Below are 22,726 nucleotides of genomic sequence, written 5' to 3'. Positions count from 1 at the left end.
AGTGCTCCTTCCAAAAAAGAAGTGGTGCAACAACATGCAAATGGTGCAACCACCCACTCCTCAAACTCTAGCATTTAATCAAAAACAGCCATCATGGTCTCAGGTTCAAACAGGCTTCTCCTGGCTATCTCCATCACAATGTTGGCAGCAAAGACACCCAGACACAGCTGCCAACTGCAGGATGGGCCAGTGTTCATTGCTGGGCTGAGGCAGATGTTGAGGCACTGAAATAATTTGGGGTTTCCTACTCACAAGAGCATCTATGAGAACTTCAGCTCCTTCTTCACTCTCATGGAGAGTATCAATATCAGTCAGCTCTTGCAGCAAATCAACCACAGCTATGGAAACATGTACTGGGTGTTAAGGAAAACCAACAGGGAGGCAAATGCATTTAGTATCAATAGCAGATGGCTCTTAGGCCAATGTGTTCATGACATGACCCCAAAGCAACTAGCAATACATTACCAGTGAGGTGATAAAATGCATTGCAATCACAGCAGCAGGGCACAGGGTACCAGACACAAGAGCACACAGACTACTGCAGCAGACCTTCCCCAGAAGTGCTAAAATTAGGGAATCTGAACAATTAGGAATGATAAAAACAAAAGTGATTCCGTGCTTACTGTATCAGGCAATTTTACTGTTTCTTCATGGTAGTTTCTTATTTTTTTCAAACATGCTGGAGTTGGTCTAAGGAGGCACCATGTTGCATTGTCAAGACTGAACACATGCAAAGAGAAATGAGTTACAATAATATGATTTGGGTATTCTGCTCTCAGTGATAACCCTGCTAACCTGATACACACACACCCCTAACGAGGGCAGCGCCGGCAGCAGGAGTATCACCCCCCTCTGCCCAGCCCAATTAGGGCAGCACACTCCTCAAACCACAGGCCTCACAGGAACAGCAGAGCTTCTGCCAGCCCAATTTTCACTCATTAACTCTGGGCTGCATAACACACAGCTCCCCTGCCTGCTGCACAGCTCCCTTGTACGACAAGATGCATTCCAGCTCATTAGACCCACTTCCCTATTCTCTCAGACACACTGATCAATCCTGCCTGCGTCCCAAGGGCAGAGCAGGAGCTGTGGTTTTCTCAACGTCCTAAATAACCACTCTGTGATGGATCTCTCTCAAGTGCCCAGGCTGACAAAGAGGCTCCCAGGTCTCCTATTTGTGCATTTGTTCAAAAACACAAGCAGCAACAGGAAAAGTATTTTCATCTGTCTTTTCTTAGTGAGGTTCAGTCGTGTGCTGGGGGTGGCTGGAGAAGTGAGCTCTGCAAGAGAAAGCCTGGACTTTCTGCTGGACAAGCTGCAGGAGAGTCACCAGCATGTCACTTCAGGCAAGTGTCACCTCAGCAGAGTGTCACTGCAGCGACAAAGGCAAATCACACACTACAGTGCACCAGCAACAGCAAAAACAGCAAGTCAACAGAAGGAATTACTTTCTTTTCCTTGGCACTCATGGGGCAACTTGCAGAATATTTTGTTCAGTTGTGGGCTCTCCCAATAAAAGAGAGGCCTTGACATACTGTGCTTGGGAGAGCAGAGGACCACTGAGGTGGTCTGGGGGTTAATACAGGATGGATGAGGACAAATTGAGGGAATGGGGTTTCATCAGCTCGTGGGAGAGAAAGCTCAGGGAGGAATCAGTTGAAGATTTCTGCGGTCTCCTGGGTGCTACAAAGATAACTGAACCAAGTTCTTTTGAGAGTGCACAACAAAGAATTCAGTAGAGTTCATAATGCAGGGCATTCCTCTCTGGGAAGCTTCTGTTGGGGCTTGCAGTGAGAGTATCAGTTGTCCTATAAAATTTAGGAGATAGTAAAGCAAAGCCTCACTTGAAGCTTTCATGTCTTTCATTAATAAAATCTTGTTGGTGATCATCTTTCATTCACATGTTTTGTGTAAAACTGTATGAATCATTCAGCAGATTATTTGCTCCCCCTGGACATTTCTTTTGTCTCCTTCCATTAGTCCCTCAAGACACCACAATTAAATCGCTTCAAAGAGCCATTTGTTTAGTTCTCTCCTTGAAGAACTCATTTTAAAAAATATTTTCCCATTTGTTTTAACAAAACATCATTAGAAAACCTGAGCTGCATCAATGCAGTTTTATGTCTAGATGTTTCACTTCAATAGTGCTTCTACCCTGTATGTGAGCAGCAGCAGTCTCTGCTTCCAATGGAGCTCAAAACACTTCAGCAGTTTTATAACACAAAATATACTTTTCCCAAAATTGCAGCTCTCAGGCCAAATTCCTACCCATAAATTCATTGACAGGCAAGTTGCAAAGCAAATAAAAAGAGTTCACACTGGAAACCCTGACAAGTCTTTGACAGCAGCAGTGATCCCAGCACAAAGCTTTCCATGGCAGACAGGATAAAGCAAGCTGTACTCTGGTGCACTTTATCTGGAAAACAGCTCTGCTATCCCAGTCAATATTCCCACTGTTCCTTTTTTCCCTATGAATGAGAAATTCAGTATAAAAGCACACAGTACAAACAAGTCTGTGGTGTCTGGTATAAAATAAATAATTAAACTACAGTAACCACGAAATTGGATTTGCATGGGAGGAGCTTCCCCTGTACAACATAAATTGTTAACAGTTATTTGAGAGCCATTTCCTTGCAGATCTTGGATAAGGGAAGCTGTGGGGTTTACTGTTTTGCAGGGACCAGCATTCACCACATCAAGGTTCCACCTGATGCAAGTCAAAATACCCAAACACAGTGCTCGCTAATATAAACTGGCATGCAATAAAATATTTATGTTTTGGTTTTAGCTTCTGATCACTGCACCCACTTAGAAAGAATGAATTATGAATTCTCAATAGATGGTGCTATAAAGAAAAGTGCTAAAAAAGAAAACCAAGATCTGTGCATCAGACCACAACATGCAGCACTAACAGGCCTTTTCACATTGTATATTCCAAAACACCTCAGGAAAGCTGGTAAGTGTTATCTCCTGCTTTACACATAAAGAAGCAAAGAATAAATTACCTTCCTAAGGCCATGGATCAATAAAAATGGAAAAAGGACTGCCTGAGACTCAAGTCGACACGCAGCGCCCTTTCCACAGGGCTTCACTGCTCCCTCCACCCACAGATATTTTCAGGACACAGACATGCAATCTCCCAAGTCATGTAACAATTTTTCAGCTTAATCTGCTGTAGAATATTTTACAAGCAAAGTGGTCTGAGGTCTGCTTTTACAGACTGCACAGTGGTGAGCTGGGCATAGTGCCAGCTCCCAGATGACAGCTAAGCATCAAGGCATCAGGGTACTCAAAAAATGGCACTGGTTTTGATCAACACTACATAAATAGGAAGCTCTCTCTCAGATGCCCTCAGAGCTCCAGAGGTACAAGAGCCAGGTGCACAGAGGGATCAGGGTCAGTGACATTGGACTTCACTGAGCATGGAAATGGAATTGTCTCTAGAAATGTACTTAACCAGAGGGGCCACCCACAGCCTTGAGCTCTGTGCACACCAAACCAAAGGTATGGGCACATGAAGAGGGCACATTTACAAACTGAGGTGAAGCATGTGGTGAGCTAGTCCATGACAAACAGCTGACAGCCTGACAGCTCAGCTCTCAGCAAGAAAGGGTAAAACAGTTTAATTTTCACTGAGGCTATTCCAAAGTTTGCAGTCTGAGATTATTGCTGCTAAGCCCAGGCCTTCACTTCGCCTGTGCTGCTCATCTGCTCACACTCTTAACACTGCCAGTCAAAACTAGATGAAAGGGTCATAAAACAAGAAAGGAGAATAACAGCACTGAAAAAAATTCAGAATCAATATTACTTGAACAAAGAGGGCTTTCACTGGGAAAAAAATGAAAAACCAACACATAAATTCAGTGTGGTAGGAAGAGGAGAAAAACATCTACAGGAGCCTAGGAAAGAGGATATGAGAGATTACAGAAAAGTCTGCAGAAAGCCTCTCCCATGAGAGCTGCTTTAACAACTGAAGGATATCTGTGTTGTCATGTCCCAGCAGCCCAAGCAGAGACTGCACAGCATTCAGCTCCACCAGCAGGTGATACAGGCCGGGCATCGTCGCGATCACGTGCATTTCCTGAATGATGTCATTTAAATCCAGCTCTGACTCCATAAACCTGAGGCAAGACAAAAAAAGGTAACAAAAAGGCAAGAAGAGACCACTGCCTTCCAGGAGACACCACATAGGACTTGTCACCCCAGGTGCACATGGCACCAGCATGTCTATCCTCCCTGTCCTACACCAGCCCCTTGAAGTTTAATCGTGCAGCAGCATAAACATTTCTACTGTGTAATTTACATAGAGTAAACAAGCAGATTTGTTCCAATTTTCTAAATCAGTTCTAGAATTTCAAGAAGAAAGTAAAATCAAGATGCTGCAGCCACACATGAGAAAACTTGCTTTTAAAATAAATTCTGCAGAGCACTGCACTTTCCCTAGCTAGCACATATTAGTATGTGGGTTGTACGAGTCTGAAGTCCATAAATATAACCTGGGTAAGGCAAAGGACAGCAAACTGGACAAAAAATAATGGCACTGAACTGTAGGAAGAAATCCCTTTAAAGTGAATAACAGAACATCTTGAAGGGAGGAAGAGCTTTCAAGGACACAAACACACAACTGGCTCTTGGAGCCCATCCCAGCTGTTCTCCTCACCACAGGACTGGGTAACATGAAATAATTTCCTCCCGACACAGACCTCTGGCTGGTATGCAAGCACACACCTTCACATCAAATGACAGAATGAAACCTTTAATTATTGCTGATGATGCTTTTTGTGCTGCCAGCCATATATTGGCCCCACCAGAGTCTCAATAAAGGCATTTGTAATTAATAAAGTCAGTTTCAAATAATATTTAGAAGAACTACAGGGCAATAACTGCAGTTACATAAGCCTTATGTAACTGAAAATATCTCTATATTCCAGCAATTTATTTAGGCTTACACCTAAAATCAAAGGGAGAAAAGTTAAGCCCAGTCTTACTTCTCTGGATTATCGGGAAACTTGATCCGCAGCTCCTGGTTTTTGTAGGATCTCTTCTCAAAGGTGAGAATCATCTTCTTCACTGAGCTTTCATCCAAAGGCTCCTCCTGACCAAATGAGAAAAGGCAGAAAAATAAGCTTTGAATGGCTGAAGAAATATCAGCAATGTGGTGGGACTGCAGCCAGGCCCAGGCCCTGGGAATTCCAGCCAGCTCTGGAATCTCCCTGCAGAGAGCTGCCAAACACCTCACAGGCCATCACCACCCACTCCAGCTCACACCTCAAGCTGCTCTTTCACACCTGTTATAACCTGGCACCACCAGCTCGTATCGAGGTTTTTTTGCTTCTGACATAGAGCAAACCTGCACTCACAGCCTGTGCCCAGGGAGAGCTTCTCTGCAGAAGTCCCTTGTTGTGCTATTGTTTTTTTGAAGTCTACATTTAACTGCCCTGAAGTTATGTTCTTCCACATTTTCCTCACTTGGATAAGCTTTCACTGTTATCTTAAAGCCTTTTCCTAAAGAAAAAAATAAATCGATATTCCACTCTAGTATTTTCTCTTTATTTTGTAAATGCTCCTAAGGTGTTTCTCAGCTGGAGTTGTATATTTACTGTACAGCAGCAATACAACCTCGGCTGCCTCCCTGACACCTACAAACATTTTCCTTAGTTTATGACTTTAATGCACTTCTTTTATTAAAAAATTGATGATATAGATTTCCCTGTGTAACCTCCTCCCTCTCCTCTGACTGTGTTACAACCACTATTTAAGAGAAGCTCTCAAAACAAAAACCAAACCAGACACCCTCCCATCTTTAGCCAAGTGCCCCTCAGGATTAAATCAAGAGCTGCTGCTGGTGCTGCAGATTCTTTGGTCAGCGACTCTAAGCAGCAATCTGGTATGAGACAGAAAACCTCCATTTCTTCAGCAAACTCCATTACAATAACAACACCAGCCCCAGCCTTCAGTTATGATTGGATTTCCTCCGTTCCTTTGCCCAACCTGTCTCATTGCCATCCCACTCATGTCACCACCCCATCCAGCCAATCAATACTACAGTGCCCAAAGCACATTCTTCTTGCACTGGGATTTCAACCCACACATGCTGACACTGCTTCCTTCTGTTCCCTTTGATTCTTTGCTTCCTCTAACACATATCACTATGATATCTCCATTAGGATCTGCTTTATATCTTGTATTGAATTTGCATTAGGTATTGCAGTGTCCTACAGATTAGCTTCTTCACATCAAATTTACTGGGACAAAGCACATTTTAATGGCACTTATATTAACTGCAGTCCAAAGTAATAAACAAGATATTTGGATTCTAAAGCCTGGACTTTCAGCCTTTAAAATGTCTGGCTGGGAGGACTCCACTTGACAGAGATGAGGGACTGGCACACTGCAGGAATCCACAAGACTCCAGCCAGTCAGGAGGACTCCTCTTTTCTCGATCCATCCTCCCTGGAGCTGAAATGCTACAGAAATCCTGCATTATCTTCCTCTACTATCAGCAACAACTGCCATGGCAATAGCTCAACATCAAAAAAAAGAGGGAGATTCTTAAAGACGGATGCTGGCAATGCTGTATACAAAGGACATTGATATTTTACAAAGCTACACGATTCTGCAGTGGTGAATATCACTTGTTTTTTTATCAAACAGGACACAGGCAGCAGGAAGCAAATATCTTCTAGATTTATACCAATCCATGTGTCACATTTATAAAGTGATCTTTTCCCTGGCCCTTGGCAGAAAGGCCAATGCAGCATTGGATTTCTGTCTCCAAGGCTTGAAATCATTTACCCTTGACAGCTGCCACCCCCCTCCTCTGACCCAAGACCTTTCTTGTACAGAAGAATGTTTGTTTATTTGCTGCTGCTGCACAGCTACAAAGAGGGGGAGAAGCTGCATGGTTGGGGGTACTGATGAGAACAATAGCCAGGAAATTGGTTAGAACACAGAAACTGTTTCCTAAAAATATACTTTAGAAGGTGATCTGGGTATTCTCAGAACAAACAGAGATTAGACTTGAAAGCCTTCTCCCTTTTGTCCCCACTTTAAATCCTCAGCTGAGATATTTGAGAAATTTGAAATTAATGAACACCCCGCAGGGCAGGAAAGCAAACCCACAACCTGAAGCTGTATGAGCACAGAAAAATCACGTTAAGCCTCACCACCTACATGGCAAGAAATGGAAACCACAGAGAAGGAGTTTAGTGTTTGGTTATTTCCACTGTTTCTCCTTTCCCAGAGGACTTACTTCCTCATCTTCCTCTTCTCCATCCCTCTCAATTATCTGAAGGAGTTTCTTCTTCTCATCATCAGTTTCTTCCAGGGCAGCAGACTCCTCTTCCCTGTGACGGCCATGCTCTCGGGCACTGGCCTGTTTCCGACGTGCTTTGATTTCCTCTTCCTCTTCATCACGGGGTCTTTTTGTCCCTCTATTGGGCTGAAGTCACACAAATAAAAGGTGAATGAATACAAGTGTTTAGTGACCCTTGCAAACCAGAATACCAATATTACAAACCATACTGAGGAAATTCTTACAAGTTTAAAAGATTTGCTTACACGACACTTAATAACTCTGAAAACTGGAAAGGAAATTAATTTAGTGAAGTGGAACATCACATGAGTAGATGAATGCCTCTGCCAAGAGCTGTGTCAACATCCTACCTTCTTTGATCTATGAACACAATTCACGGGAAAATATCTTCATAGACAGCAAGGACAAGGAGTGCACAGACAAGGAGTGGCCGAGCAGCCCTGCTCAGTGGGGAACAGCTGCCCATCAAGGAACCCCAGGCTGCTGACTCAGCTTAGACAGCCCCACATTTCACAGCCAGCAGACTGAAATGCTCAGCAGACAGCAGGGAACGATCATTTTTTACCCACAACGTACACAAGACTATATTGAATTCCTGTGTGCCGCCCATTTCACCCCCATCCTTCTGTCTGAAGTTTGCTGACAAGCAAAAGCAGAATAAACCCAACTCAGAGTAGGGAGGACAAAGAGGACTGCTGCTTGCTGCAGCTCTGCAAGGGCTTGGCACTGGATTAAACAGTGCCCAAAACATCATGGTTTGCTTGAAAAAACAATTCCTATTATTTTATCCCACTATTTCTAGTTGATTGTCAAAATAAAAAGGTAATTTGCCAAGGACAAGAAGAAGTACATTAATCCTAATCCCATGTTTTCATTCAGGCAGAAAGGGATAAAAGTATTTGCAACAGAAGAAAAAATTTTCCCCTCAAAAGCTACAAGGACATTAAATTTGGTCTCTCACATTTCTGAAGGACAACCAAGCTGGAACAGTACTCTATGCTCTATAACTACAGCAAAACAAAGCTTAATTCTTTACTATTTAAAAGGAGTGTATGAATCAAGAATAAGAAAATAATAACAAAAACACGTTTACTTTGCAAGACTGCTCAAGTCACCTGGTAGGTGATTTTGTAACCTCATTAGGTCTAACACATGTCCATTTTAATTTATAAAACAGCACCTGGCAGGCAGCCCCTGCTCTTCTGCTCTGTGGGACCCTTTGTCTAAAATGGCAAAAGTCACACCAGGCTTCCATGAATACAGGCCCTGCTTTCATGTGAGACTGAGATTCCTTCCCATGTTTGATCCAAAGAAAGGTGCAGAGGAAATAAGTGACAGTGTCATTCTCCTGCCAGGTCTGGCACTAGTGTGAGCATCAAGATGGGAATTTCCAGCTCCCTGACAGGCTGGGAACTTTTGGGCTGCAGAGGGTAATAAACCTTGCAGGCTCCTAAGGGAATCCAGCAGAGGTTCCAGTTCTGCCATGCACTGCACCAGTGGCACAGCCCAATGACAAGCTGGTAAATCATCTGCTCTGGAGAAAATGCTGCTTTCAGGAGATGTAAAAAAATAAAGCTCCCCCAGCCAGCCCCAAAAAGCACATGAGGAGTTAATTATAGTTAAGAAGTAGGGGCCAGACAGCAGCCTGGCTGGGATCACCTTGTTTTCAGGGTTACCACCTTGTCACCACTTTAGGGAAGACACAGAATCAAGTTTCCCAGACAACACATTAGCACAAATCAGAGCTGTATCTGCTCGCTCCCAGGCAAACCTGTTCAAGCTCTGTTATCTGTCTGCTTTCTCTCTATATCTTCTCTGCCATTTCCATTACAGATGGTACATTCCTGACTTAAAACCTTTCCAAAGTGCCTCCATGCACTTTTAAAGCAGTTACTCAGCTCATAATTCAATAGCCATGACGTGGAAGCATACCCAGAGATTCTGTGAAATGAAAAATTTATTTGCTTGGAGGGTTTTGTGGATTGGGTTTTTTTTAAGCAGATTCCTATTACTTATCTTCTAGGTACATTAAAATATAATTTCACATAGATCCATTTGGAAACAAATGTGTCATTGACAACAACTAATAATTCAAACACTCCCTGAGCAACCAGCAAACCCATAAAAAGAATAAGGAAAAGGTGCTCTTCTAAATGACATCATCCAAGGAAAAACTTCAGTAAATCCATACTCATTACTCAATGTCCTTGATGTCACAAGGGGCCCTGCCCTTCCCCTGTCCTTCCATTCACTCCTTGGTAATACCATCCTAAACCATCTTTGACAGATTAATGTCACAAATACAGCTATAAGTGGCGTAAATCCCAAAATTTACATCTAAATCTCAACAAGATTTGTCATGGATATTCCTAATTTGGAATTGGAATCTCAATCCTCACTCTTATTTCTAAACATTAAAAAGGACCAAAGCCTGAGGTGTAATGAGAGGCTGAGGGAGCTGGGGGTCTATCAGATATAAAGTAACATAGGAAGGGATTGTATCCCAAAACAAAACCTAAACTAGAACTCCATCACAAAACCATCCCCATTTCCTCAGAGTACACAATCCTCAAGATCAGAATTTACACCCTTGCTTCCATCTCAATTATTTTCCCCTTTTCTGTATTTATGCATTGCTGGGGGAGGCTCTGTACCACGGAGCAGAATCATTATGATAAATCAGGGAAGTGCCCCGTGTGTGATCATTAACGCTGCCAGAGCCTGGCAATAGGCAGTAATTGAATTCGGGCAAACGCTATTAAGCAGGCATTAAGGCTTTGCCTCTCCTTATTGATGTTATGCAAAAACCTCGCTAAGAACATTGCTGTTCCCAACCAGCGCTTATTAAAGCCAAGAAACCGAGGCCTGAGTGGAACACCTGGGTCCTGCTCATTCCACAAGGGATGCACAGTCATGAACAACTGATTTAAGGGAGGCATTACTTTCTGCTCATTGATTTTCATCTTGGGTTTGCATTTGTGTTTTGCAAAGGACTCTTACCAACTAGCAAGAATTAAGCTCATAGGTTGCTGCACTGAGCCTGGTGCATTTCGCTCAGCAAACACACAGATTGTGTCCAAACACATTTATTTAACCAATTCCACAGCTTCACAGACATCTGCACAAGTTCTGCCTTTCTGGTAGAAAAGAGAAAGTTAATTATTTGATAAACAAAATGTGGGGTTTTTTTACTTAGCAGTGCTAAGGTGAATCTGGCAAGAAGTTAGAATTCATTTGAAAATGCACAAGAAAAGCATTTTTCAATTGTTATGTTAGCTAAGCTTAATTCTGTTCCTGATGAATGCAGGGCATTCACAGTAATTTATTCAGCAGGCATTTTCATTTAAATCTAACACTGATAGCACCACACAAAAACCAATGAATACAAAAGGGTTTAAAAAAAGCTACTGTTTATAAAATATGATAAAGTAAACAGAAGCTGGTAATTGGGAACGGGAGGATTATCTTCCCCTTTCTCTTGTAGTCCTCCTGTACTGGTTGTGCCTGTTGGCTGACAGACACTCCCTGGGGCCCAGCCTTTGGTACAGACTTTCCCCAGACACACCTGACACAGGTCCTGGTCTGGTAAGGCCAAGCCTGACCTCAGTGTGGGCAGCAGGAGCAGCATCAGCCACATGTCACACGAGGAACAGGGAAACAATGTCCTAAATCAAAGCACAATAATCTGCCAGCGCCCCTGGGCTCCCTCCAAGCAGTGATTGCACATTAATATCAGGGTTAAGTACACCACAAAATCAGAACACACATTTCTCAGAATCCTGATTGCTTCAGCCTTTGCCAAACATAAGGAAGGTTTAGAGAGGTCTCAGTAGTTTCATATTACTCAGGAAATACTCAGGAGTTTCATATTACTAAGGTATCTGTTTTGGAAGTAACCTCATTACTGTGAGGCTCAGGAATTTTTTGTTAATGAAATCTGAAATAAATCTTTATAAATGATGCAGCTTCTGTGCCCACATCCCAGGCTGCTCCAAAGAGCCACTCAGCAAGCAGCACAGCAGCTGTCAGTTTGGGATCCTAATCTCCAGAGGAATCTTCAATGACTTCCTAATTCTGTTTCCAATGTTTGTGATAAACCAGGCTACGATCAATCTCACTTTCCCATGCTTTTTCTTCCTGAGGCATGACACACAGCACTTCTAAATGGTGCAGGATCTGAGTGCTAAAATCTGGTACCCCAGGAAAATCAGAAATCTCAGAGACCCAAGAGCTCCAAAATTGCACAATCTGAGGCAAATGCAATGACAATGCAATGACAGGTGCAAATGCAATGACAGGTACCCACAGATATACAGATTATTAATTTCAGAGGGAATGCACCCCTGTGCCCTCCAGACTCCCTTGCAAGGTCCTGAACCATCCAAGGAACATATCAGGGAGGTGCAGGACAGGGATCTTTCTTGACACTCTCTGGCTTGGTGGTCAAAGACAATACACTGGGAAGTAAACTAGAGATTCATGTGCCACCCTGTGAGAGCACAGCTCTGGCAGCATGGGGCTGTACTCCCAGGAGCAGAGCCAAGGGATGAGGCAGACAGATGAGCCAATGTCAGCTCCTTGTTTTAAATGCTGGCAGCAAAGGAGGTATTGGGGTAATAATGCTGTGAGTAGCCAACAACCAGCTCAGCTGAGCTGCCCCTACCATCAGATGCATCCATTACAATGCAAATTGACAGCAAATCATCCATACCAGCAGCAGAAATGATGATACACAGAGATCCATCCCTGTACACACTGCACTGAACCCTGGCAGACCCCGGGGAGATCACCCAGGATGCTGAAGGCAGATCTCACCCCACAGTTTCTGCTTCCTCTGCTGCTTGATCTTACTGACACAAGCAGGGCTCTGCAATGATCACTCACACTGATGAAATCTGCCGTTAATGAGAATTCAAATAACCTCCCTTATTCCCTCCCAGGACAACTGAAAGAAGACTCTGAATAGGCCCGGAGTTGGCTTTGTCCTCTTAATTACCCTCTGTAATCAGAGACCAAACACGGAGGATCTGGGCAAACAGCAGCAATATTTAATCATCACTTTAGACCATCTGCAACTGTTTTGCAGCAACACGTAAAGTTTATGGATTCCTGAGCTTTGCATAAACGGCCAGGTGCTGTTTAATTGTATTTTTTGTTGCAAGAGGTTTCTTTTCCCGTTCTGGCAGACACTTGGTGCTGAATTGGTGGCACTGTGCCTGCAGTCTTCCACGCCAAGTTTGGCTCTGAGGGAGAACATCTTGCCGAAGCAAGGGCACAGATTACACATTTAGAGGAGAAAATTCAAAACAGTCTAAGAGGAAAGCAATTATTTTGGGTTGTGCTGAGGGAGGTTAAGAAGACCAACTCATTTGAAGCAAGAGATTAAAATCAGAGAGCTGAGGCATCACACCACCTCCCTGACAGCCGGTACCATCCCTGCACTGAGGACAGCCAAGGAGACCTTGAGCCAGCCCACAGCCCAGCCCAGAGCAGGGAAGATCCCAAATCCAGGGCTGGAGTGGGCCAGGAGCTGCTGGAGGAGCTGCCAAGCCACCCTCCCCTGGCCATCTTCTTCAAGCCACCCTCCCCAAAGGCAGAGCCTGACCCACAGGATGGGAGACAGTGAAATCTGCTGCTTGCAACTATTTTCCTGCACCTCTCAGCAGGAAATGCCCTCACAGAAGGGAATCTCATTTTCTCAGAACCAGAGCTATTTGCCTGCCTGCTGCTTCTCCACTTCTTTCACCTGTACCCACCATTGTATCCAGTTCTGGAGGTCTGAACTCAGCACCATTAACTTCCAATGCTCCCTAAAGCATCACCCCAGCCAGTGACACAAGAACCACCTGCATTCAGCTGAGAGCCCAGGAGAGCACAGAGCCAGGGTAAATCCTTCAGGAACTATTTCAGCAGTTGGCTGAAAGCTGCAGAATGCTTTTCCCCACAGCTAAGAACAATTTTAGCAGCAAGAAATGGAATTAAAATTTAGATACCCTGCAGCTAAGCAGCACTTCTTTACCCTGACAGAATAGAGCCCCCACTGTCACAAGCAATCACCCCCTGCCCGTGCTGAAAGCTCATCCAAGGGAAAACTGCACAAAATCCAAGAGAGCAAAGCAAAGTGGATGGACACTTCCCTCCAGAGTGGAGGGAATCCTGGGGAGTTCACATTCTGAGAGCAAGAGAAAAACCACCTAACAAAACCCCAAGCTGGAACTTGGTTAAAAAATGACAAAGTTCATTCAGGTTTACCTCTCTGTGCCCTAAACTGCATCCCAGACATGTAAGGGATGATATAGCTAAGCCCCAGATGGGGTGGACAAGGCCAAAGAATCACAGGAATGTAAGAAATGAGAATTCCAATTTGATGTTGAAAAATCACATTTGAAAAAGATAAATACAGAGGTGGAGTGGATCTCAGAGCAGCAGGGCTGTGCTGTTGGATGCAGCAGGATGTGGAAGGATGCTTGAGACAGAGCAATCCACAGAGGGAAACATCCTGGAGATTATCAAGGAAGAATCCAGCAGAGCTCTCAAAAACAGACTGCCCCAGAAACTTCAATACCATCGGGAAAACGGCTGAGAAACTTCTCAAACCAACAGCAACTTCCCCTTTCCCCTGAGCATCTCCCACCACCACATTCCCAAAGCACAAACACGGAGTGAACAGCAACACTCCCTTCACCTCCGTGCCCCACGGAATGAGGCACACCAGGAGGGCACCAGGAATTCCCTGCACACCAGGAGAGCACCAGGAATTCCGTACTCTCAGCTCGGAGCAGACCTGGTCACACCTACAGGCTGGGAATGCCTCGGGGTGTTTTCCTCACCCAGGGAATCCCCACGGCTGCAGCCGGGCTGAGAAGTGAAACAAAGCCCGGCATTATCCCAGCCAAGGTGTCAAAATGTTCATGCAGTTCATGCCCTCATTCCCTGTTTCACAGGAACACCTGAAATCTGCTCCGGGACAATAAACCACTCGATAGCTGCACACAACGAGCCATCGGTGACCGCAGGGCAAGGGAAGAAAACGCTCCGAGTAAAGGAAAACTTTTATAAGGAAAACTTTTTAAAACGTATTTTGATTAAAATGAAATTAAATGGGTTTTGTCATAAAACAGGGTAAAACAGACACGCTAGAACAGCCACGGAAGGAGCTCAGGCTCCGCTCCAGCTCAGGCGGGCACAGTCTGTTCGTCTGCGCCCGAACCAACACCGGCAAAGCCGCGGAGCCCTCGATAATCGGCTCCTACCGGGTACTACCGCTCCGAAGAGGGGAGAGACCCCCAAAACTTAGCGGCACTTTAACCAGCCCTCGTGCGAGTGCGGCCGGTGAGGCCCCGCACGGCGGCCGCCCCAGGCCCGCGGCCGCACCGGAGCTGGAGCCGCATCGCTGCCGCCACAGCGGGGCCACGGACGGGGTCACCTCCGGCAGGGGGCCGCGACACCCCCAGCGCGGCCCAACTCCCCGAGCTCACCTGGTAGCTGAGCAGCTCCCCCACGTCCATCGCACCCACCGGGCCCCGCCACCGGGAACCTGTCGCAAAGCACCGGGGCCGCGCGACACCTGCCGTAAGGCAGGCAGCGCAGGCCGGGTGGCGGGGCGCCACACTGCCGGAAAGCGAGGCGGGGTGGGCCGTGCCGGAAAGGGGGAGGCGGGAGGCGCCACACTGCCGTAAAGCAGCGCGGGCATGTCGCGATCGGGAGCGGGGCACCGGGGCCGCCCCCGCCCTTTACGGGTCCCGGGGCTGGGCTCGGGGCATCCCGCCTGTCCCCCGGTGCCACATGGCACAGGGCAGGGAGAGAACGAGACCCCGGTGTACCCCCGGTGACAGGAGGGCCCGCCCCGCCCCGAGCAGCCGGTGCCACGGCGGGCCCGTCCCCGCTGTGCTCCGGGCAAAGCGACACCCGGCAGAGCCCCCCGAGCGCTGCCCCCGGGCCAGCGGGAATCAGCGTTTTACGGGCCACGTTTTCCATAACCTTGCAAAGGCGCTGCCAGCGGTTATTGACAACACATTTCTATTTATACCCGGCGTCATTAACCGCTGTCACCTTGAACACACGCCAATAACCGGGCCCTGAGCGCGGCAGCAGCGCCGTGCCGGCCCCTCCGCTTGCTGAGGTCGTGACAAATCGCTCTGTAATTCCACAAGATGCAGAACCCCAGACAGATTGTGGCATTTCTCAATTTAACAAATAAGAATAATTAGGAGAGAGTCAACTCGGCCAAAATCGTACTGAATTTATTTCAACTGTGCTTTAAAAAACAGTTTTGAGCTAAAATAATTTTTCATAATGATCGCAGCTATTACGCAGTTATCTCAGCAGGAGTCTGGTTTGAGAAATCTCAGAAAATTAAAAAAATATATAATGTTTTTGAAGGAGTCCCTCGCATCCCCCATTGTTTCGAGAAAATGTAGGAGATCGGTCATGGCAAAATTAACTCAACAAATCTGCATGTTAAAGATGAGATAAATAGAAGATAATTATTAGCTCGTCTGGCTTTGGGATGTTGAGCATTCAGATAATTCCCCAGCTGTGAAACTGCCACATTTGGAGACACTGGAGGGATACTGGCACATACTGGGAACAGGATTCAGCTACTGGGAAGCGTCACCCCCGCCCAGGGATAAGCACAACAAGTGGGGATAAGAACTGACCACACACAGAATGTGATGAGCTGCTCCTGCCCCGAGGCTTCCCCTCCACCTCATTCCCAGAGAGTGGAACAGCTCTGGGAGGAGCTGGGGGAAGGCAAAAACCACCAGTGACAGGAAGAGCCCCAGCCTGAGCACAGCGAGCGAGGCCGGCACCTTTGCCTCGAGCTTCTTGTTAAAGAAAAAGATAGAAAATGTTCACTTCACCTCCCTGACAGGACTCAAAGGCCAGGGGCAACACTCAAAAAAAAAAAAAAAAAAAAAAAAAAAAAAAAAAAAAGCAGGAATTTGAAGAACCCAGGCACTGCATTCTGCATTGCTGCCTGGGAAGCCAAATTCTCATCCAGTCCTACAGGGCAGGATGCAATAACAGAATTTTTATCCAATAAGGTGAGCTGGAGCACAGGGACAAAATATTGAATCAAAAAGCGAAACCAGGAGCAAAATCAAAGTATTAAAAAAGCTCTCAAGGAAATAAATGAAGGATGGAGATGAGCAGCTGCATGGGGCGGGCTCCAGCCTCTCCCAGGTGGAACATGCAGCAAAGCTGGGCGAGGGGGCTGAAGGCTCTGGATAGGCTGGAGCAAACCCTGAGACTTGGCTTGGTCAGGAGAACAAGGACTCCTGGCTTCCTCTTCCCAGGCACCCTCCTTCCACAGGGGATGGGGTACCATCCTCAGGGCTGACCATGTCCCCACGCCTTTCCTGACACTTTTCCCTGGATGGGCACAGAGGAGCCAGGACAGAGCAGCAGCTGCAGATGGTGCTTATGCAATGGTCTCAGCATGGAAACACCAGATCCTCATCCCAGCAAAGCAGGGCTGCAGGGGATGCTCAGAACCATGGATGGGAGCGGAGGTGGGAGGAGGAGGAGAATCCTGCTTTAATTTTATTCCGAGTTCAGGTTTCAACCCAGATGCCTCGAGATCTAATTCCGAATAAATAATTGTACTGAGTAACCCAGGTCCCCCAGTGATTAACTAAACACACTGAGGCTCGCTGAAATTGAATTAGTGGTGTGCACTCAGCCGTTATTACCCTCCCCACGTCATGAATATTAATGAGGGGTTATTAAGAAATGTAAATGATGCCTCAGGGGGTTGGGAGCACCGGGGGTGCAGGGCCGTGCGGGCTGATATGACAAACCATTAGGAAAACAGCCTGATTGAAGCCACTTTTTAATTATGTCAGATCTCGCTCTTTGGCGGGTGCAGCCGCGTTTCCGGATGCTTTCGTCTTTATTAAAATGAGAAAAAGGGAACAAGTCAGAGCTGGAATGGGAAATGAGCCTTTGCGTGGGGGAAGAGTCAGCCACCCAACAGCCTGGCATGTGGGGGTGACTGGGTCCTGCACCCCACAGGGTCCCCCCCGGCTCAGCTCTGGCCAGGGCACCCCCATGCTAACACAGGGGGCATTGGCACCCCCACAGCACCTGCACCCCATCCCTGGACCCCCAGAGTCCCCAGCTCCCCACCACAGCCCTGCTGCCTGCAGCCCCTTGCTCGGTTCAGCCTGGCTGGGCAGCGGAGCGGCTGCCACAGGCTCATGCATTTTAACAGGCTCTCACAGGGCTCCCCGCGCCGGAATGGGAGCTGACAGGGCCAGCTGAGTTAATCAGAGTGGATAATGGAGGGAAAGAGAGAAATCTCAGCCCAAATTGCTGCAGAAATCATGAGCCGGGACTCAAAACCATCGAATTAAGCTGGGATGATGCTTAAAGGGGAAGGCAGCAGCTCTCCCAGCCTGCTGTCCCACTGAAGCAGGGAAGGAGAATGGCCACAGTCCTCCCACAGAGGGTAGGGGCCAGCAAATATTGAGGAGACCCTGTTCCACTGCAGAGATGTGCCCCTGGCACTGGGACAGACATCGTGGTCCATCCAGCTCTGCCCCATCAGGGGGTTACACACTGAACAAAGCAAGCCAGGGGCTGTCCTTTGGAGGGCACCATCAGATCAGATGCTTTGTTGTGGTGACGGGCCTGGACCTGCTCCACCATCCCAACACTCACTCCCCTCCGTGTGCTCACTCTCTGAGAGTATCAAACCCGGGTGCCTGGACAGGGCTGAGCCACCAGCAAGGGGACAATGGGCACGAGATGGAATCCCAGCCCATCCCTGCGAGCCGCCGGCACCGCGGCGGTGTCACCGCAGACAGATGGAGCAGTCTGGGACAGGCACGCACGCAGGATCGTTGGGATTCAGGTCTCTCCGCCCTGATAGCTTCATAACACCAGGCTGCTGCTTAATTGCACCCGTAAGTGTTGGAATTACTGAAGGGTAAAATGCAAATGGTGTAACCTTTCCTGAGCTCACCCGGCACTGCTGTGCCGGCTCTGTGCCGAAGGGAGCTGCCTGAATCCCTTACCGCCTCTTAATTGCTCAGAAGCTGCTGGGAGATGCCCTCCCCAGGCCCAAGGAGGGAGAGGACAGGCCCCTTATCATGGTTGTCTGCTGGTTCCCCGGAGGTGTCGGGGAAGCCCTGGGAGCTGCCACCTCCCCAGTGTGACTGTGACACCCATTCCAGCCCCACAGCACCGTGACCAGCTGAGCTGGGGCTGTGAAGGTGTAAGCACAGAGCAAAACACAGCCTGTGCCCTCCCTCTGCAGTGCCACCTTCCCACTCTGAAAGCCTGGCACAGCTCCTGCATGCTTGGTCCTGGGGTCTTGTGCTGCTGGATGCCAGGGCACAGCACTGGCTGAGCCCACAGCACAGCAGGAGCTGGAGGGCTCCAGTGCCAGCACAGGAACCCAGCGGTGCTCTCCTGGTTAATGAGATTTTCATGAACCTGCGAATCATTTGGTGGGAGGGGTGGGGACAGGCCCGGGTAATTAAAGGTTGCTGACCTGTGAAATCAGGCTGTGAGAAGCAGGCACTGAGCTGAGGGTAGATGGGGGAGGGAAGAGGAAGGTTCAAGGGGAGAGGGTGCCTGTGGTCAGGCTGTCCCTGCTCCTCACCTGTGGCAGTGCCACTTACTGTCCTGGTACAGTTGGAGGCTGTGTGCTGAAGCAGCACCTTATTTATGGCTCTGCTTCCCTGAGATAAACTCCACAAAGTGTGACAATCAAAATTAAAGATTTCTCCAGAAAGGCAGCCTAGGGGAAATCACTTCTGCGGCCAGTGGAGATTTCCCAACGGTGACTTTTAAATTAAAGGAGAAAAAAATTTCTTTAATTTGGCAGCATGCATGGGATGCAGCTCACTGGGCACGTTATTATCCAGCTCAGCAAATGCTCCCAGAATTCACTCGCGCTCCAAATTACCAATCTATCTGTGAGGCTGCACATCCCCACCTGTGCCAGCATCAACCTGCACTGGGGGGTTGCATCCCAGCAGGGACTGGGTGCACCCTGACACCCCAGAGCTAAGTCCTGGCAGCTGCCCCCTCCCCACACAACCCCATTTTTCTGTCCGAGCTGGAGCAGCTGCTGCGTGTCCCCAGTGCAGGAGCTGCCCAAGGCCATGGGGAATGGTGGCCCAGGGGGTGCAGGCAGCTGTGGCCCTGCCTGCCCTGGCACAGCTCTTCCCCTCCCTCTCCCCCGCCCCTTCAGGATGAAGCAATGAAATTATTTTTCTACTTGAGTAGTTTTCAATTTAGATTAAGAAAAATCTGCGCTCCGTTAGCGACGCTGCAGTAAATCACGCGCGGGCGGCACGGCGCGGCCGCAGCCCCATCGCTTATCGCCTGCAAACCTTTTTTCACGTTGACAGGCCCTGAGTGTGACATTGAGCAGGGCAGCAGCAGCCTGGCAGGGACACTGCAAAGGGTGGGGGATCCCCACCTGGCACTCTGTCTGGGGCAGCACCCATGGCAGGCAGGCTCCCTGGGAAGGATCAGGCTTGCCACCATCCCATTCAATCCCTGCCAGTCCTGGCATGGCTTGACAGCATGCTGGGGGCACGCTAAGTGCCTGCTGCCAGCATCACTCAGTACGCCAGCAGCTCACCAAGCCCTTGCTGTTGCCCATCACCCAACACAGCTGTGATGGTGCCATCGCTGCCTGCCCTGCAGCCACACCACGAGCAGGTCCCATCCTCATGTTCATCTCAGCACTGCCACCATCACCGTGCCAGCACCATCAAAAGGAGCATTTGACAGAAAACAAACCTTTTTTTTTCCCTCTGGTTCTTGCAGCTCGTTTATCGCTGGCGCGGGGCAGGCGGAGCTGTCAGCGCCTGAACCTCACTCATCCGTTTAACCTTGGGGGAAGAAACACATTTGTGCCGCATAACGTGCATCAGATGGTGGCACCAGGAGCGCCTGTAGCTGCTGCGCCTGATGGATGGGCTACAGGGGCCTCGCCTGACCTGTGCTTGTATGTTATCTGCATTGCTGCGGGAGGCTTTTCATCACGCCGACAGCTCCGGCAGCACCAGCCTGCCAGGAGCAGCTCACCTCACCAGGAATGGCTGAGGGCACGGCAGCCACAGGCACCCGGCCCCATGGCTGTGCTGGCATCGTGGCACTGTGGCAGCGAGCCACCATGCCAGGGGACACGTGTCAGGCTGTGCCCGTGCCAGATGCCTGGCTGCAGCAGGGCTGGAGGGACAGGGAGAGTTGGTGCCTGCCATGCCGAGGGGACAAAGGACTCCCTCACTGCTGGCACTGCCAACCAGGCCAGCTGAAAGGAGAGGCCGAGCCGCTGCACTTGTTCTTTGGGTGACATTTTGCCAACAAGGGGTCCTGTGACAGTGACAGAGAGGGCATGGTGCTGGGCAGCCCGCAGCCCCGGTGACAGATGAGCGCTGCCAAGTGCCGACACAAAAGCCATTTGGTGTAGGGAAATGATAGATGCTAACACTAATTTTAAGCACAGGCAGCCGAATTCCTCCAGACAGTCTCGGCACTCAGGATTTAGGGCACAGCTGCTGGGTTCAGATAAGGTGTGAAATCAGCCCAGCGTGCAGGGTGTTACTTGGTAATGAATGGCCAGTGATGGATGGAGGTGGCTCAGTGCTATAACCTCCACATTTGGAGCCTTTCAAATCTCTTGCCATCAATCCTGGTTGCTGCCAGGCACCAGGAGGAGGAGCCAGGAACTGGCAATGGGCACACACCATGCCAGGTGAGCACCACAGTTTGGATTCCCCCTGAACCACTGGCAGGAAAACCAGAGGGGTCTGGGAACAGATCCTGCCCAAGCTGGATCTGGTTGCTCCAGTACCCCCAGCAGCATGGGCACACACACCACCACCACTTCCTCTCACCATGGAGCATCACTGGCTGCTTCCATGTGCTGGCAGCAGCCTGGTAAGGAAGGAGATGGTGAATGATCCTGGCCTCCATCCCTGCTCACCCAGCACTGCTGTGGTGAGCAGCCTCAGACCCACGTGGACAACGCAGGGACAGCGCCAGCCCAAAATATTTATGGTGAAAGTGATGCTGGAAATGGCAAGTGCTGTGCTTGTCTGTAGCGTTTAATCTTTCCTCTGACCTTATAAAAAAATCTATTTGTGTTGAGATTTTAAATTCACTTCCTAAATCATCCACTACAGGCTTCACACAGTATTAATTCCTCCTCAAGCAAATGAGTTTGGTATTTGTTCTTTTCCGGTCCTGCCAAAGCCAGAGTGCTGGAAGGATGAATGCCATGCTCCCCTCAGACATAATGCCTGTGTCCCAGCCAGTGCTCTGTGCCCCTTGAGCAGTGTCACCCTGTGTGCACACTCACCCCCACACAGCACCTTTGAGGGGATCCCATCTCCTCCAGCTCACAGGAGAGCTCTGAGCAGGATGGTCACCTCTGTACCTCTGTCACCTCCCAGGAGAAGGAAGAATCAGAGGTGGGGGTGAAGGCCAGGGTCTGTACAGAGCAGCAGCCCTGCCTTGTGCCAGAGGACACGTGGCACTGCTGCAGCTGGGACAGATCTTCCAGAGGAGCACACCAACACACAGCCTTCAGTCCAGAGCCACTGTCTGCCAGGATGAGACACGGGCAGTCCTGGTATTGAGCAAATCACTGGGAATGCAAACCAGGTGCACCTGGGGAAATACATCAAAGAATTACTGCTGCTGAGGGTTACAGGGTGTTCCCTGCTCACACACTGCACCTGGGCCCCTCTTCTCCCAGGATCTAAGGGGAGGGGTTAATGATAAACCATGGGGTTTACCAGTCCCTGTGCAATGGGCATGAGCAGGGTGAGCGGACAACCTGCTCCTGATTTATTGTCCTGGAAACATTTTATATAGGCAATGTACTTAAAGGAACTAATTAGAATTGTATTAATATTTATGGACCATATGGAGAAGCTGATAACTGCTATTGGAGGGTATTAGCTGTTATCTTACACTGGGCAGGACTGTGATGTTTGGAGGCAACTTTAATTGTGGTAAGAGCAGCCAAGGTCTCACCAGCAGCCAGTGACAGCAGCCCACCTGTCACTGCAGGGCCAAACTATGCTGGAATTAATAACTCTGCTCACATGGTTCCCCTGAGCAGCAGAGCATCCCTCCAGGCATCCCTCCACAGGGATGGCAGCCCCTACTCTCCCAACCCCTGGAGCAGAAGCCTGGTCTCCATGCTGGACACGATGCTCCCAGCCCTGTCCCTGCCAGTGCTCCCATCCATCCAGCCTGGAGCAGGGGGCCGGGAGGGGCCCCAGGGACAGGCAGCCCCAGCAGTCCCTGGCTCATCCATAACCAGCTCCCTGCCCGCGCCCGACCTCTCGCTATAGCAAAGTTCACATCAATTTTCCTTCCCCTCATTTGTCTGTAAACCATGAAGAAAAATCACCGCCGTCCGCCCGCATCAGGCAC

At 48.6% G+C, this 22,726-nt stretch overlaps 1 protein-coding gene across 1 annotated transcript in view; it reads right to left on the bottom strand.

The window, feature by feature from the left end:
* CTNNBL1 (catenin beta like 1) overlaps positions 1–14,911 on the bottom strand; it is a 47,150-nt gene extending 32,239 nt beyond the window's left edge. The window contains exons 1-5 of the mRNA XM_063172331.1: positions 14,794–14,911; positions 7,253–7,441; positions 4,989–5,095; positions 3,982–4,121; positions 253–350 (exon numbers count right to left, since the gene is read on the bottom strand). Of these exons, the coding sequence (XP_063028401.1) occupies positions 253–350; positions 3,982–4,121; positions 4,989–5,095; positions 7,253–7,441; positions 14,794–14,823 (564 nt within the window). The 5' untranslated portion in view covers positions 14,824–14,911. The remainder of the gene's footprint in view (positions 1–252; positions 351–3,981; positions 4,122–4,988; positions 5,096–7,252; positions 7,442–14,793) is intronic.
* Positions 14,912–22,726: the final 7,815 nt, after the last annotated feature.

The sequence above is a fragment of the Melospiza melodia genome, chromosome 19 (assembly GCF_035770615.1).
Source record: "Melospiza melodia melodia isolate bMelMel2 chromosome 19, bMelMel2.pri, whole genome shotgun sequence".
NCBI classification, from domain to species: domain Eukaryota; kingdom Metazoa; phylum Chordata; class Aves; order Passeriformes; family Passerellidae; genus Melospiza; species Melospiza melodia.
Note: the sequence above shows the minus strand (reverse complement) of the source record. Positions and strands in the feature narration are given on the sequence as shown.